General features: G+C 42.3%; 1 protein-coding gene across 1 annotated transcript in view; it reads left to right on the forward strand.

The window, feature by feature from the left end:
• The first annotated feature begins 333 nt into the window (after positions 1–333).
• The window catches only part of ECT2L (epithelial cell transforming 2 like), an 81,433-nt gene continuing 64,615 nt past the window's right edge, over positions 334–17,151 (forward strand). Inside the window, exons 1-4 of the mRNA XM_049654457.1 lie at positions 334–420; positions 11,078–11,169; positions 13,988–14,114; positions 15,261–15,373. Coding sequence (XP_049510414.1) covers positions 14,013–14,114; positions 15,261–15,373 — 215 coding nt within the window. The 5' untranslated portion in view covers positions 334–420; positions 11,078–11,169; positions 13,988–14,012. The remainder of the gene's footprint in view (positions 421–11,077; positions 11,170–13,987; positions 14,115–15,260; positions 15,374–17,151) is intronic.

Genomic DNA, 17,151 nt, shown 5'->3' on the forward strand with positions numbered 1-17,151 from the left:
CGACCAAGCTAACGCTGGCTTCAGTGTCCCATCTCCTCCTGGTTGGGGTCCCGCAGCCTGGCGTCTGCCCCTCCGCTCTAAGCCTTCGGGGGTCCCACCTCAGGCCCCCCCGGGGGACGGCGGAGGAGCCGGGGCCCCAGAGTGGCCGGAATCCCGCAGCGGCCGTGGACAGGCCTCGGTGGCCCACGCGGGGCCGGCACCCCCCGCCCCGCGGACACCTGTGGGCTGCGGCCAGGCGCGCGGGGCGGGGACTCCGAGGAGCGGGGTTGGGGGTGGGGGGGTGCTGCCCGTCCCCATGGAGACCGCGCGCCACCCGTCCTCGCCGCGCTCCGGGGCCGCCGCTGGCTGCAGCCCCCGCTTGTCACTCGGCGGTCCAAAGAGGAGGCGCTCCGGCCCGGGTCCCTCGGCCACCTCCGGGAGGTAAAGCCCTTGGCCTCCGGGCCGCGCAACTTTTGCTTGAGACCCTTCGGGCCCAGCACCGGGGCGGTTTAGCTTCCCTGCGCGACCTCCGCAAGACCCGAAGCGGCGCTGAGGCGGGCACCGCCCCTCCCCCACCCGTGACCTTGAGAGCCGCAGCAGCCCCACGATTATCCAAAAAGCTGCAGTGGCTCCGGGGAGAAACAAAAGCAATCTTTCCGTGGGTTTGACTTGGGCGGTGCCAAGGAAACTCTTAACCTCTTCCAGAGCTTTCATCTGGGGTAGAAATGAAGTCAAGTTATTGAGCACTTTGGAAAACAGTGATTTTCATCCGACCCCAGACTGGTTCACACCAAAGCCTTTCCTCCTCCTTCCAGTTTTCAGCCTCTTCCCTACGGTAGAGTCACGGGAGCGTGGGGAGTGGAGCTGGGGGCAGTGACGGGGAAATACACCCTGTTGAGAATACAGTTCCTGGTTGGAATTGTGCCGCTCTAGGAGTTAATATGCTAAGATTTGATGAACAGGACAAACAACTAAAGACATGATACTTCCTTTTTTTTTCTTCTTTTTAAAAGTACAAAGTGATGCGCTTTTTAATAACTTTCGCCATAGTATCAGAACAGAATATCCCGACATCATCTGTATCGCAGTTCAGCAAAACAAAACCCAGGCAATTTGTTTTCGGGCCCTTCTTGACATTTGCGCACCTTGGGAGTCCTCAAAACTCATGCTCTAAAACTTATTTCAGTAGGAGAAAGTAGGGATTAGGAACTTGAAAGTTTACAACAGCCATGGCTGGTTATTCCTCCCGAATGAGTTTAAACAGTGCAATTGCTTCTTGTTGCAACTTTAATCTTGTAGTTTTAAACTTACTTATCGGGGAGCCAATCCAACATTTATGTGCATTTGGGCTCACAAGTACGGCATTTCCTATCACCTCCTGTGCCATCAGTAGTGCAGATTTCCTCAAAACATGCTGTTACCTTCATTATCCATTACTTTTTTGTGCATTTAATAAAAATAATATACCAGTATAATATGTTCAAAATAAGTCATGTTTTTATATGCCCTGAAAAGCAGGCATTTAACTGGAATAATCTTTCATTTCTGTTTTCATAATCACACACATTGTCCTTGTACTCTGGCTTTTTCACAGTCTTTAAAACCAGATAACTCTTCAGAGGCATATTTAAGGGATTAAATTGGGATTTCTTCCCTACGCCTAGTACTTGATTCTTTTTTCATGTTGCAAGAAGACTTTCTATAGATTTTTGTTTTCCATGCATAGAATCTAAAAGTTTCTTGAGGAAGTAATGCCAGGTACTTATGTTAAAAGTTTAGGTGACTTTGCAATAGCCTCTGAAATGTTGAAAATGTAGATCATGCTTAAGGGATTAAATTTCAGATAATAAATGAGGCGTTGTGCAACTTGCAGGTGTGAATCATAAAAGGACTCAAATGTAGGTACCTCTGTGGCAGAGAACAATGTTTGTTTCTAACTGGCACCTCAAGTCATTTTGTCTACTTCAGTGGGGCAGGACCAGGCGAATGTACATTTCTCCAACCGGGTAAGGCTGTGGAAACATCGTTAATGACAACATGGTTCTGTGCTATCCTGGTGATAATTTAACGCTGTATAGACCGGCAACTGGCCAGCCATTTCAACCCTTAATCTGGCCTTGGTTGTCACATAACAGGCTCCTCCCCACCTCACCCATCACCCCACCTTTTTTTTTTTTTTTTTTTTTTTTTTTTTGCTAGGCATAGAGGTAGTAGTAGGTCAGTTGCTGAGTTCCTCATCAATATGCCAGTTGTAAAGGATAGTCGGCCATGAAAGAGAAATCGTATTTCCGGATTAACCCACAGCAGCCATAGATCCAATTTATTACACTCACTCTTTAGGAAAAATCCAGTATAATTTTTAAATTCAATAACCCACTATTCCCTGTATGACCTTGGATGGTTTTCTTTACCCTGTTTTTCTCCTCTGTAATCTAACTCCCAGGGTGAATGTGAGAAGGAGCTAGTGTGTGGGAAAAAGATTTATTAGCACAGTGCCGGTTAGAAGAGCCACTCAAACAAAAATTAAGATAAGTTTACCATTTGTTACATGGCTCCCTCCCCACTTTGATTTTGTAACAATCTGTATGTTGGATCTAGTTATAAATGAGAAGAGCCACAGATTGGGGTCTCCTATTTCATTACCTTCTGAGAACACACTTCAGAAACATTTAGAGCCCTTGTTTTGCAAGATAATGTAAGACAGAGATACCCAGTTGGTGTCATCCACACTGGGGCCTCAATTCAGTGGAAAACTGGGATATGAGCAAGGCAGTGAGTGGCTGGACCTTTACTTTCCCAGGAGTGACACGCTACTTTGTGTGCAAATAAGAGAAATCCTAAATGATCAAGGAAAAACTGCATGGGACAGTACTTTGGCTCTTGGAGAAAGGACACAGAGCAAAGATGAAAAATGGATGAGAATTTGGTTTTGTATACCTAGGTTTTGAGTCTCTCATGGTATTAGAAATAGTGGTGACTGCCATATTGTAAACATAATTCACAAGGAGTATTCTTGCCCCAGAATTCTCATTCCAAACGACTACCCTAAAATACTTCCCTTCCTTCCAATTTGCTGATGTTGTGAAAGAATGATCTGTCAGATGTACATATTAATTCGATTCTAAGCCTATTTTACCATCTAACTCACTTAATATAATGATGGGAATTACTAATAATATCCACATAAGTTGATAGATTGTCACAGCTGTGACATAGGTGTCAAATCCTAATAATCAGTGAAGGAATTTGGCTTTTTCTGAGCTAGTGACTTGCTTTTCAGCCCTTGAATGTGGAAAATTAGTAGATGCGAACAATTATTCCTTTACTCATTCAGCAAGTACTTGCCAAGTGCCTGTTTGGTGCAAGTGCTAAGTGGCTAAATTGGCTCCCAACGACCCCAGCTTCCTGAGAGCGATGCCCTTAGTGAATCCTCTCCCCTCGAATGTGGGCTAGATTTGTTTCCAATGCAGGGGTTGCCAAATGTTTTATGTGAAGGGCCAGGTAGTAAATGTTTTTGGCTTTGTGGGCTATATGGTCTCTCTCTTTCTCTTTCTCAATTACTCAATTCTTCCTGTTACAGTATAAAAGCAACCATGGACAATATGTAAATAAATGTGATTAGCTGTATTCCAATAAAACTATTTGCAAAAGTGGTTGGCAGGCTGACTATGGGCTGCTGACCACATTTGCTGACCTCTGTTCTGACTAATCAAAAAGTGATGCTGTGTTGCTTCTGGGATTCTGTTACACAAAGATGCCAATTTCCATCTTGCCTGCCGTCTTGCCCTTTAGCTTGTTCAGTGGGTGGAAACCAGCTGTCATTTTGTAAGCTAACAAGTTAGGAAGCTCACATGGGAGGGAAGCCTCCAGCCAAGAGCCTGCAAGGAACTGAGTCCCTGTTCCTGTGGTCTGTGGGAACTGAATCTTGCCAACAAACCACTTACATGAGCCTAGAAGTGGATCCTTCCCCAGTTGAGCTTTTGGATGACCACAACCCCCACTGAAACATGGTTGTGAGAGACCCTGAGTCAAAGGACCCAGTTAAACCATGCCTTGACTCCTGACACAGAAACTGTGAGATAATAAATATTTGTTGTTTTAAGCCACTAGGTTTTGGGACTCTTTGTTACGCAGCATTAGATAACCACCACAATAACCACATCACATAACCAATATGCACTATGACAGGTTCCTATAACAATGAACAAGGGAAATGCTGCATATTATTTCCCCCTCTCGGAGATTCACAGTGAGTATCATCATAGTTAAGTTTCTATAACATCTTACAAAAAAGAAACTTGTTTCATTGTGCTTAATCATTTCCTAAGCATATTTAACCATGGATCCTGCTTTTCTGGGAAATGATTATTAATATCATATGGAGCTACTATTTGGAAAAATATAAAATGCTGGAATATGAAAAGAAATCATTCAATTTAAAGAAGTAGTGACTGCCAGCATGCCATTTGTCCTTGGGTTGAATAATCAGCAAAAATGACATCTTAAAAGAATGTAAATAATCCCGTGGAAATTTCTATCTCTATCTCTAACTCTCTATTGGCATTTTTATCTCTATATATGATATACTGTACTCATATATTTAAGTCCACCAGCAGAGATAGTGACTGTTCTTTCTGCAATGTTCTGCTTATTATATAACTCAGTAATCCCTTAACACAGAGGATAACAACGATTTTAAGAACTTGCTAAATAAAAACTCCTTATGTTGGCTCTTGGAGGGATTTCACATAACAACAGCTGGGCGTCTTAGGAAACTAAGGATTTGTTTTGATTTAATGTTGATTCAGAAGGAGGTATTTAATTTCCCACATTGCCATGAGGTTTTTATCTGAACAACACATTATTATACTGTAGTTTGCCAAGCACAGCATTGCTTTGCTTTACACATGAGGAAACTGAGGCTCAGAGACTAAATTACTTGTAAAGCTTTACTTGGGGGAAAGGAGGTCAGAGCAGGGATCCAAATTCAGTGTTGTCAAGCTACCCTCTGTAATATTTCTAAAATTGTTCCTAATCTGGTACATGCCTTTCCAATATATTCATTTTTAAAACATGCTTCCATTTCTCAAATGTGGTAAGAAGGGCCTGCAAATGTTTGTCTTATTCTCAAAATCTCCTGGTTCTCCCATAAAGTTTCTTCGGCTACGCCAGGACCCATTGTTCTCTCTCTTCTTGGGATTTATAGCAACAGAGGGTTGCTTAGAAACTGAGACATTTTCTGATGCTGGAATCCCAGCTAGAATTTCACTGCCAAGTGGTCATCCAATTTTTTTTTTTTTTAATATCTCCAGTAATGGACTTAACCTCCTGAGACAGCTAAAGCCGCTGAAGTGGTTGTTTTCCCACTTAGATTGATCCAAAATCTGTCTCTCTGACATCACACATTGTTCTTAATTTTGTCTTCTGGGGGATCACAAACCATGTGTAATTGATTTTACATATAAAAAGCCTTCAGATAGTTGATGTGCATGTGTGTATGTGTATAGTGTGGGAAAGGGGTCCAATTTCTTCTCTCTTTTTTTAAAACAGATACTCTGGTTTCTATAAATGGAAAAATCCATCTTTTCTTTGATTTATCATCTAACAAGTACCCATGTATACTGGAGTCTATTTTGGACTTTGTCTCCTGTTCCCCTGGCTTAGATATTTGTCTCCATACTAATGCCATGTGACATTATTACTACAGCTTTACAGTGAGTCTTTCTAGAAACATGTCTCTCTCCCTTGTTCTTCCAGACTGACTTGACTATTTGGGGCCCTTCAAACCTCCATAAATATCTTAAAATCAGCTTTCCAAGTTCCACACACATACCACAATATCTCTTAGGATTTTTTTAATTGAGATTGCGTTGAATTGGTGGATCCATTTGAGAAAACTAATGTCTTCATTCTTCCGAATTCTCTAATTCATGAATAAAACATATCACTCCATTTATTTCGGTTCTTTAAAAATGTTCTTCAAAAAAATTTTATCATTTTCTTCACAAAGTTTGTACTTTTATTTTTTTCTCGATACTTAAGAGTGTTTGTTTTTTTATAAGTGATATCTTTTTAAAACTTCTTGATAAAAATAGAAGATGTAGGGACATCTGGGTGGTCCAGTTCGTTAAGCGTCTGACTCTTGATTTTGGCTCAGGTCATGATCTCACAGTCCGTGAGTTCAAGCCCCACATGGGGCTCTGTGCTGACAGCACAGAGTCTACTTGGGATTCTCTCTCTGTCGCTCTCTTTCTCTGCCCCTCCTCTGCTCTCTCATGCACTCTATTTCTCTCAAAATAAATAAATAAACTTAAAAAAAAAAAAAGAAATAGAAGATGTAGAAAAATATGCGAATCGTATGTATGGAACTCAGTGAATTGTAAAGTGAACCCCACTGGGTCCCCATAGATCAGGGAGCAGCACCCCAGAGTCACCTCTTATGTTCTTCCCAGTCATACCCTCTCTGTCCTACCCAAAGGTAACTGCCATCTTAACTTCTAACACTGTAGCGAAGAACCGTGTATAAATTAAACCACACAAAATGTGGCATGCTGTTTCCAGCTTCTTTTGTTTAATGTCTTATGTGTATGATTCACACACATTGTGTGTAGCAGCAGATTGTTCATTGATATATAGCATTCTCGCCCAGGGATACATGACAATATATTTATCCACTTGACTGCTGGGGAATGATTGTACCCTTTCCAGTTTGGAGCTATCTGATGTAGCTGTGAATGTGCTTGTGGATATGTTTGGTCCACATGTTCGTGTTTTTCTGTTGAGTCCATTGGAGGCACATGTTCAACTTCAGGAAATAATGCCAAACCGTTTTTGCAAAGCACTTATACCAGTTTGCACGTTCACCAGCTGTATGTGACTGTTCTGGATGCTCACCAGCATATGGCTCTGTCAGTCTGTGCTAGATAACAAACAGTCTCAGACCGAGGTAGCTTGAAACAGAAGTCATTACTTTTCACGATTCTCTGGGTTTGCTGGCCTCGCCTGGCCAGTTCTTCTGCCTGTTATAGTTCGGGGGTCCTTCATATGGTTGCGTTCACTTGGGAGCTCAGTTGGATAATACCCGAGATGGCTTCATTCTCACATCTGGTGCTTTGATGAGGGGGGCTGAAACAGCTTTGCCCTGGCTCAACCTCTGTCTCTCCAGATGGTCTCTCATCATTCTGTAATGTAGCTTGAGCTTATTTACACGGCAGCTAGACCCAAAGCGTACCGAACGAGAAACTGCAAATCTTCTTAAGGCCTAGGCCCAGAAGCCACACATCTTCACTTTATCAACATCCATCAACATCCTCTGCCTCTTGATGGAAGAACTGATACGCATACACAAGGATGGGAGCAATTTTTCCTGGCCATATGTGCAGACGATATACCCCGTTGTGCTCTCTGGTCACAACAATTCACATGCCTTTTGCATGCAGAATACGTTTACTCCATCCCAAGACACCTAAAGTCTCATCCAATTATGGCACGAGGCTTGAAGTCTAATCTCTTGTGAGCTGCATTAGGGCCAATTGCAAATGAGGCTCCTCGTCTGTGGCTTTTCTTGATCTGGAGACCTGTGAACCTGGCTGTCTCCCAGACACCCGCCTTATGCTGGTGACACACAAGAAGGGTAGTATTTCCTGTTCATAAAGACAGGAAACACAAGGCACATGGCAGTTGCTGACATAGCAACTCTGAAATTTAGCCAGGCCAGTTGCCCTGATTATTCCTCGACTACATACAGTCCAGGTCTCCTCCTTGGGTGTGGCCTCCTATTCCATTGTCCTCAGCTCCTCTTAGTCCTGCACTACTGACTCTTGGCTTCACCTTCTGAATCATCCATCCTTTCCAACAAGAAATGATTTGTGGTTGGGGCGCCCGGGTGGCTCAGTCGGTTAAGCGTGCAACTTCAGCTCAGGTCATGATCTCACGGTTCGTGGGTCTGAGCCCCGCGTCGGGCTCTGTGCTGACAGCTCAGAGCCTGGAGCCTGCTTCAGATTCTGTGTCTCCCTCTTTCTCTGCCCCTCCCGTGCTCACGTTCTGTCTCTTTCTGTCTCTCAAAAATAAATAAATGAAAAAGAAAAAAAAAGAAAGAAAGAAAGAAAGAAAGAAAGAAAGAAAGAAAGAAAGAAATGATTTGTGGTTGTAATTGCCTAGCTTTCTCAGCCTGCTTTCTGCCTATAGAAAGTTGGTGTGTCAGAGACCATTGCAAAGTTTCTTGGTCCCTTTTCTTTCTAGCTGGTCATGCTTTCACCAGAACAGTCTTCTTTCTATGCACCTAATTATAATCTTTTTTTTTTTAATTTATTTATTTAAAATTTTTTTTTAACGTTTATTTATTTTTGAAACAGAGAGAGACAGAGCATGAACGGGGGAGGGTCAGAGAGAGGGACACACAGAATCTGAAACAGGCTCCAGGCTCTGAGCTGTCAGCACAGAGCCCGACACGGGGCTCGAACTCATGGACCGAGAGATCATGACCTGAGCTGAAGTCGGCCGCTTAACTGACTGAGCCACCCAGGCGCCCCAATTATAATCTATTTTAATACAAGACCTCCTTCCACCAACCTCTTTAAGATAGACTCCTCTCTGCCTTGTGCTGTGATTCAAGGTGCTGTGGGGCAGTCTTTAAGATTCTTAGAAACTCATTTGTTTTCTTTGTATAACTTTTAAAAATTTTATTTATTTATTTTGAGAGAGAGAGAGAGAAAGGGGCAGAGGGAGAGAGAGAATCCCAAGCAGGCTCTGTGCTGACAGCAGGGTTCAAACTCATGAACCACAAGATCATGACCTGACCTGAAATCAAGAGTCGGACACTTAACCAACTGAACCACCTGGGGGCCCCAAAACTCTTTTATTTTCTAAATGACAGGGTCAGTACCATTGCAAACCTTTTAAAGACCTTATAAAGGAAGGCTTTGAAATGAGACCTTTATTATTTTGAGACTTTTTTCTAGCTGAAGATACTGTATTAGATGTTCTTTATTCCCACTAAATTCTGCCCCCAAACAAAACTGATCTTTCAGATCATTTCGTGTCTCCCTGACTGCATGATCTGCAGCTAAAAAAATCGATTAGCCTCTTCTACATCCTGCTTAGAATCTCTTTAGTCCGGTCTACGTATTTCTTGGTACGTTTTCTATTGTCCGTACTAACGCAGACACCAATGTCACTAAACGTTTCACTGCCACATAACACAGTCACCATTTGCCTGGCCTTTTGTAGCAGCTCCACTGCTCTTCTGCCTCTGCTAACGGTCTGCTGACCACCCGTCCACTTTCCACACACTGCCTGTTCCTAAAGTCAATGCCCTATGCCCTCGGTTATGTTATGGCCACACTGTACTTCCGGGTCCCAAGTTTTGTATCAGTTGTTAATGCTGAATAACAAACCAACTTCAAACGTAGGGCCTTAGCCCAATAACCATTGATTATTTCTCATGATTCTGGGGTCAGTGGGGCCCAACTGGATAGCTGTTTTGCTCCACGTGTTGCTCACTAGAATGTTCCTTTCTCCACCGCTCTGCATGCCACCTCTCTCACACATCAGGTGACCATATATACGTGAGTCTGTTTCTATTGGTTTGTCTATTCTTCTGCCAATATCTCATGCTGTTCTTTAGGGTAGCTTTATCATGAGTAAGTCCTAACATCATAGAGTAAGTCTTACCACTTTGCTCTTTCTTTTTTTTCAATTTCTCTCTCTCTCTCTCTCTTTTTTTTTTTTTAGAGAGAGAGGGCATGTGAGCAGGGAAGGGGATGGGGAGTAGGGGGAGAGAGAGACAGAGAGAGAAAGAGGAGAATCTTAAGCAGAGGCCATGCTCAGTACAGAGCTCAAAGTGGGGCTTGATCCCCTGACCCTGGGATCATGACCTGGGCTGAAATCAAGAGTCAAACGCTCAACTGACTGAGCCACCCAGTCACCCCTTCTTTGTTCTTTTTGAAGTTGTCTTTGCTATTCTTGATACATTGCATTTCCATACACATTTCATAATGAGTTTGTCGAACACACACACACACACACACACACATACACACTAGCTTCTGGTTTTGACTGAGATCATATAAATTAATAGGTTAATTTTGTAGAACCAACACCTGTACATATGTATGCTCTTATTTAGATCTTGAGAATTTTCTCTTGATAGGATGTTTAGTATTCTATGTGGAATATTTGTCCCTCACTGAACTTAAATTAGATTTTTAAAAATTATTACAAATGATATACTGTTATTTATAAGGGTTTGTTGTTAGTATACAGAAATACAGATTTAAAAAATTTTTTTAACATTTATTAATTTTTTGATAGAGAGAGACAGAGAGTGAGTGGGGGAGGGGCAGAGAGAGAGGGAGACACAGAATCCGAAGCAAGCTCCAGGCTCTGAACTGTCAGTACAGAGCCCAATGTGGGGCTCGAACTCACAGACCTTGAGATCATGACCTGAGCTGAAGTCGGACGCTTAACCGACTGAGCCACCCAGGTGCCCCCAGAAATGCAGATTTTTAAATGTTGCTCTTATGCACAGCAACTTTGCTAAGCTTATGCATTAAATTTGATAATTTATCTGTAGATTCTTTGATATTTTTTTACATATAGTTATGCCATTAATAAGTAATGACAACTTTTACTTTTCTTTTTAAATTAGTATACATTTTATTTTCTTGTTTTATTATATTGGAGAGAACCTCCAGGATAATGCTGAATAAAGGTAGTAGTAGCAATCAGAAGGAAAGTTTCAACATTTCACTCTTAAGTTTAAGTTTGCTGTGTTTCTTATAATACATCCTTACTTGGATTACTAAATTACCTTCAAGTTCTAGTTTGCTAACATTTTGTTGTTATTGTTAGGAATGGATGCTGAATGCACTTTGCATACCTACCGAGATCATTATATAATTTTTCTCCTTTGTTTTATGAATGATGAGAAGTACATTGATTTTGTAATACCAGACCAAATTTACATTCCAAGAATAAATCCAACTTGGTGGTGATATGTTATCTTTTTATATATTGCTGGGTTTGGTTTTCTAAGATTTTGGTTAGGATTTTTGCATCTATGTTTATGATAATAAACTTATAATATTTCTCTTTCAAGGTCCTTATTGGGTTTTGTTATCAAGGTTATGCTGACGTCATAAAAGGACTTGGAAATAATTCCCACTTTTTTCATTCTCTGGAAGATTTTGTGTAAGTTTACTGTTATTTCTTTCTTAAATCTTTGGTAGATACAAATATTGGTTCCAGGAGCAAGATGCTGCCATAGCAACAGCAACACATTCCAAATTACGTGGTGTTAACATCCAGTCTGGCAGCATGAAACTGTTATCGGACACTTGGAACGATGTCAATCCATGTTATACAGCGCAAAAAACACTTGCAAAACTATAGTTTTGAATAGAGTAAATGGCTTGTACTTTATGCAGAGAGGTAGAAAATGAATGTTCTTAGAATGAATTTGTTAATCCTGGCTGCATTTGCTGAGGTACCTACCAGAAATAGAGGCAGCTCCGAGAACAGTTGGCTAGTTTGCAAGCAGGAACGTAAAGGAATTCAGAGACGGCCAAAAACTCAGGTACTTGCTAGGTTAGAAGATGGAACCGATTCACATCTTCAACTAGTAAAGAAACCATTGAGAAGGCCTGTCAGCAACAGATGCTGCTTAAACCCTGCTTAGTGGAAGGACCAAGCAAGAGGATGGGGTTAGGATCTCTGAGTGGAACAAGGTGATAACCCGCAAGTACTTCCAGTTGGAAAAAGATCTCAGGGAAGAAAGACTTAGGGTTGGGCTCTTCCCAAAGAAGCCCGATAGGCTCAAAATCCTTGCAATTAAATTCAGAGAGAGAGGGGGAGAGAGAGAAATGCCTCTAAACAATGGTAGAATATAAGAAGAGAACACTGCCTGGAATCAAAGCATAACTTAAAGTAGATTTTGAGAAAGTTGTACCGTCAAAGAAATCACTGACATGGCCTGAAAGGGAATGCGATTGTTTGAGACTAAAAATGATAACTGGGCCCCAGCCTCGCACAGCAGGATTTCGGACTTGCTGTGGATCAACTATTTTATATGTCATTCTTCTCCTTTCCAAATGGGAATGTTTATTGTGGTTATCCTTTCCCTGCTCTACCATTGTATGTATAGGAGCTAGGGCCAACCTATCTTTAGAGATTGCTAGAGCATGAGGAGCTATATCTGGATCTGTAGAGACTGTTGTGAATCATCCACATCTTCTGGGATCTGAGCTAAAAATACTGATGAGGTGGCACTTCTGGGTTGTGTCCGTTAAGAAGTGGGCGACCATGTTCTACATGTGGAAAAAGAAGAGAACTGACCCAAAGGGTGAACTGAGATAGATTGTATGATGGCTCATGCTGTTGGATGATCCCCCCTGCTGGAGAGTAGGCTGGACCAAGTGACCTGTCCTGACTAACAGCAAAAGTGATGGTATATCACTTCTGAGATTGGGTTACCAAGAAGCTGGCTTCTCTCTTGCGTGCCCTCTCTTGCTTTCTTATTTGCTCTGATGGAAGCCAGCTACCATATGAACTTCCCTGTGGAGAGGCCCATGTGGCAATTAAGACAAGAGAGGCCTTCAGTCCAACAGTCCATGAGCAACTGAATCCTGCGAACAACCACATGAAAGAGCTTCACATCCTTCAAATGAGCCTGGAGTCCTAGCCAATCCCTTGACTGCAGCTTTATGAGAAACCCTAAAGCAGAAGTACCTTTTATGGCCTTAACTGTGTCCCCCCAAATTTCATGTGGGAGCCCTAACCTCCAATGTAACTATATTTGGAAACAGAGCCTATAAAGGGGTAATGAAAATTAAATGAGGTTATAAGGTGGGACCTTAATCCAGCAGGACTGATATTTTTAGGAGGACAGGAAGAGACACCAAAGATATCTCTCTCTCTCTCTCTCTCTCTCTCTCTCTCTCTCTCCCTCTCCCTCTCCCTCTCCCTCTCTCTCTCTGTTGCCTACCCATTGTACTCGTTATGTAAGCAGAAGAAAGGCCCTGTACGAACACAGAGAGGAGGTGGCTGTGTCCAAGCCAAGCACGCAAGTGTCACTAGAAACCAGCTCTGACAGCACCTTGATCGTGGACTTCTAGCTTCCAGAATTGTGAGAAAATAAACTTTTGTTGTTCTTCAAGACACTCACTTTGTGATATTTTGCTATGACAGCCCCAGCAGACTGATTAGGTACTCCACTATGCTGTGCCTCGATTCCTGACCCACAGTTGTTTTGAGCTGTTAAATTTTGGGATGCGATGAATCCATTGCGATGGATGCCTGATACATTACGCTAGGTTTATTCTCTATGTCCTCATTGTGTCCTCAAAAGATAGGCAGGTAGAATGCCCTCTTTAAGCCCTTCAGATTACTGCTTTCCAGGGAAAGAAAAAGCAGTATTCCTGGTTGGTAGAGAATCATCCCAATTTCTGAGTCATTTTCCCAGAAAAGTGAAAAACAACTCTGATTTAGATTCACATTTGGGTACAAACAGATGAGGACAGAATAAACTGCAATGCCTTGGAGTTCATGAACTCCCCGTGCATATTTGTATGGATTATCTTCCACAGGGATGTATATATACACGTGTATATATATGTATATATACACACATAATTTGCTGTAATTTTATCTAAATAAATATATAGATGTATGGGGCGCCTGGGTGGCTCAGTCAGTTAAGCGTCCGACTTCAGCTCAGGTCAAGATCTCACGGTCTGTGAGTTGAGCCCCACATCAGGCTCTGTGCTGACAGCTCAGAGCCTGGAGCCTGCTTCAGATTCTGTGTCTCCCTCTCTTTCTGCCCCTCCCCCAGTTGTGCTATTTCTCTCTCTCTCTCTCAAAAATGAATAAATGTTTAAAAAATTTAAATAAATATATAGATGTCAATGAATGGCAGAAATTATTAAAATTCCCATGATGACAACATTAATATATTGGATGTTTCTAGGTGATCTTAATTAAGCCTCTATTGAAACGAATGTATATATCTTAGGGCTGGAAGAAAATAATTTGCTGAGATGTCAGCTCAGGATTCTTCTAGAAAAACTCTGGAAATGGAGTGCTTTCACACAAGATTCAGTGCCTGGACACCTTTCAGCAACAAGTCATTAAATAGAGAGGTAAGTTAGATATTCTGGAATAAAAGAAGTTTAATTTGTAGGGCTGATTTTACTGTGACATTCGGAGTCTCATGTCACCATATTTAAAAAAAAAAACAAACAAAACTCTGAAGAATTTAGTCTTGGAGTCACTTCAAACAAAAACAAACTTCTATTTGTCGGCCCCAAGACAGTCTCTTCTCACTCCAGTCTCCAACTCCTACTTTATGAGGAGCCCCAAGGTCTGCCTCCCCTTTCCCCTGTACCTCCAGGGACAAAAGAGAAGCCTCCAGAAAACACTGTGTGCTGGGGGGAAGAAAAGAGGAGGTGCTTTGGTGGTGTTCGATATGGAGAGTATTCATGTATAGTTAATTCTCTGTGTATTTCTTTAATCCTCTCTTCTCAGTTCAGTTCAATGGCCGGGGGATGCCCCTCCTTTGAAAGGCGGTGCAGGAAGTAGTTACTGACTGGCTTAGGCAGCTCTGTCAATCATTAATGGCTGATAGCTCATGCGTGGTTCAGGCCTGTTCCAAGGGAAGGAGACTAGCCGGGCTAAGGCCAAAGCCTTACCCAGTAATAAAGCCAGTGAGTTTGTATATATCATCCGAGCAAAGCTGGAGCGACACCCAGGTTTGGGGGGGTCCTTGGCGTATGTCTTCCTTGGAGACACGGCTAACAATGGCTACTTAGCAATATGTATTCACTCTTGTTTTGGTGAGGGTTATAAAGATGTAAGACTGTGGGTTAGTAAAATCATACCTACTTAAAATGGCCCTGTTGTTTTCACTATTTAAGTGTAGCCTGTAGGTGTTTTCAAGATGAAATGTTTGGCATCTGTTTCCCCAGGCCACATTCGTTTAGGTAGAAACAAGAGCCAGGATTCATTACCTCTTTGTTCTCCAGAGAGGCCCTCCTCGGGCCCCACTGTAATTATATCTTCTGGCCAGCCTTTCCCACCAGCCCACCCAACAAGCCTGGGCTTGTCTCTCTATCCCCAGATAAAAGCAGTTGAAGCGGAAGGGATAGACCTCTGCTACACAGTGAAAGTGCTTCACGAACTGTAATGTGCTATGCAAATATTAGCCATGAGGTTGGTAGACTGTCTAAGGATTGCTTAGCAACTTAGATTGAACTATACAGGAAAATGACATTTTCTCTCCCTTATAGCTCTTTCAGGAAAGAGTTGCTCTTATAAGTCATTGGTTTGACCTCTGGACTAACAAGCAACGTCAAGAATTCTTATTCACGATTTTTTTACGATGCACTAAATCACAGTTAAGGTAAATGTAGCCCAAGGATGTAATTATCATTGGGTCTTAAAGGAAGATAAAATATAGTAAAATGTTTATATAAGCTTTAAGGGTTTCTTTTTTTTTTTCTTTCCCTTAGAAAGAACAAATAAAGCGACTGGTATTTTAAGGTTTATAAACAGAATCTTCTAGTGCTGCTTTCTCCTTGAGGATAAAATGGAGCCTTGGAGGGCTAGAACACCTCCACACCACAGTGAGATGTTTAGTTTCTGCAAACATCAGAGACTTCAGCCAGTGAATTTTTAACATTCTCTTAGTGTATTAAATTCTCCTTAGAATGGAAGGATAATATATGTCAAGTAGATATCTGGTACACAGGCGGTCCATAAATAATTGTTACCTGAACAACGGATCTGAAATGAACGGATCTGAAAAATATCCGAGGAGTGACCAGGGAAGTAACATTTAGGAATACGGGCAAGAATGGTTAACGACAGTCGCCACCGATTGCCAATGGCTTCTTGTTCTTTTCTTGCCCTTGCCTCCTATGTCTGTTATTTGCTTTGAAATACTCCAGCAGAGATGGTGTGATATTTGAATGCACTGGTTGAAATTACATACAGGAACAGTGAGTGTTTTGATCAGGATTTAATGCTCTAAGCGTGATTAGCTAGCACTGTTACTGGAAAGGTCACAATGTCTCAGTTATTACAAGATACTTTGCTAGTTAGCATAGCAAATATCAGACATGAGTTATTATCAGAGCAACCAGTGGCTTGTTCATTTGTCAGATGAACGGTAGAAATGGATTCTTTGGAAAAATTGAAGGTATTTAGATGTGGGACTGAAAATATTCTAGAGAGCCCTCCGACACGCCTGTTCCTGGCTGAAGAATCCAGCCAGCCCAGTAGCAGGTGCTTGTAAGACTTTATCCGCAGATCAATGGCCTTGCCAGTCTGGGGGTTTCTGGTAGCCTGAGGCTAGCAATGAGGGTAATAGTAGAATCTCGCTTCTGGAACATTGCACTTCCTCAACTGAGCAAACCTTTCACCCAAAGGACAGAGAGCTGGGACTCCTTCAAGCCCATAGAGGAGACTGTATGAAGTGCTCGGGGGTTGTTTACTAGGTTTGTTTAGGGAAACTGTAGGTATAGCAACGTTTGGTGTTAGTTGTTTTCACTACAGCCTGGTGGTGAGGTTGCTGGGAGAGGCGAATCTCTGAACTGCTGAGGTAGCTACCAAAAAGCGCCAGAGTTGTGCAAAACCAGATTGGCCTATTTTAATTTGTAATACCTGCCTTCCACCCTTTCTTACACTCCCTCCTGCCTGTCTCTTTTCAGTCAGCCATTTCTTTTCTCCTACCTGCTTGCTCACCTGCTCTCCCGCGTACCCTCGCCTGCATCCGCGGGTGCACAGTGGTTTGTCCGCAGACGGCCCACGATGGAGTCACCAAGTCACCGGAGGGAGGCAAGCACCTTCCTGGCTGTGTTGAAAAAGGCTGCAAAAACAGGCCACAGAAAAATAAGCTCTTTAGTCAATGCTTAAAAATCAGGGAAGGGAACTTTTTATGGGAGTCATTGGCTGGGTTTCCTTTTAGTCCAACTTTACAGCTTTCAAGATAAAATAATAGACCAAACCCCAAATCCAAAATTGCTTGTGGTACATCATGTTCTCTTCTCATGTATCATAAACCACGCAATTTTAGCTGTAACCACTGGAGGTCAATAGAGATCTTGTGGTATATTTTGAGGCTCATTAACATTAGGCCTGACATTTTGTCACTGGAAGTCATAGCCTTTGTCTGGTACC

The sequence above is a fragment of the Panthera uncia genome (genome assembly GCF_023721935.1).
Source record: "Panthera uncia isolate 11264 chromosome B2 unlocalized genomic scaffold, Puncia_PCG_1.0 HiC_scaffold_24, whole genome shotgun sequence".
Taxonomy (NCBI): domain Eukaryota; kingdom Metazoa; phylum Chordata; class Mammalia; order Carnivora; family Felidae; genus Panthera; species Panthera uncia.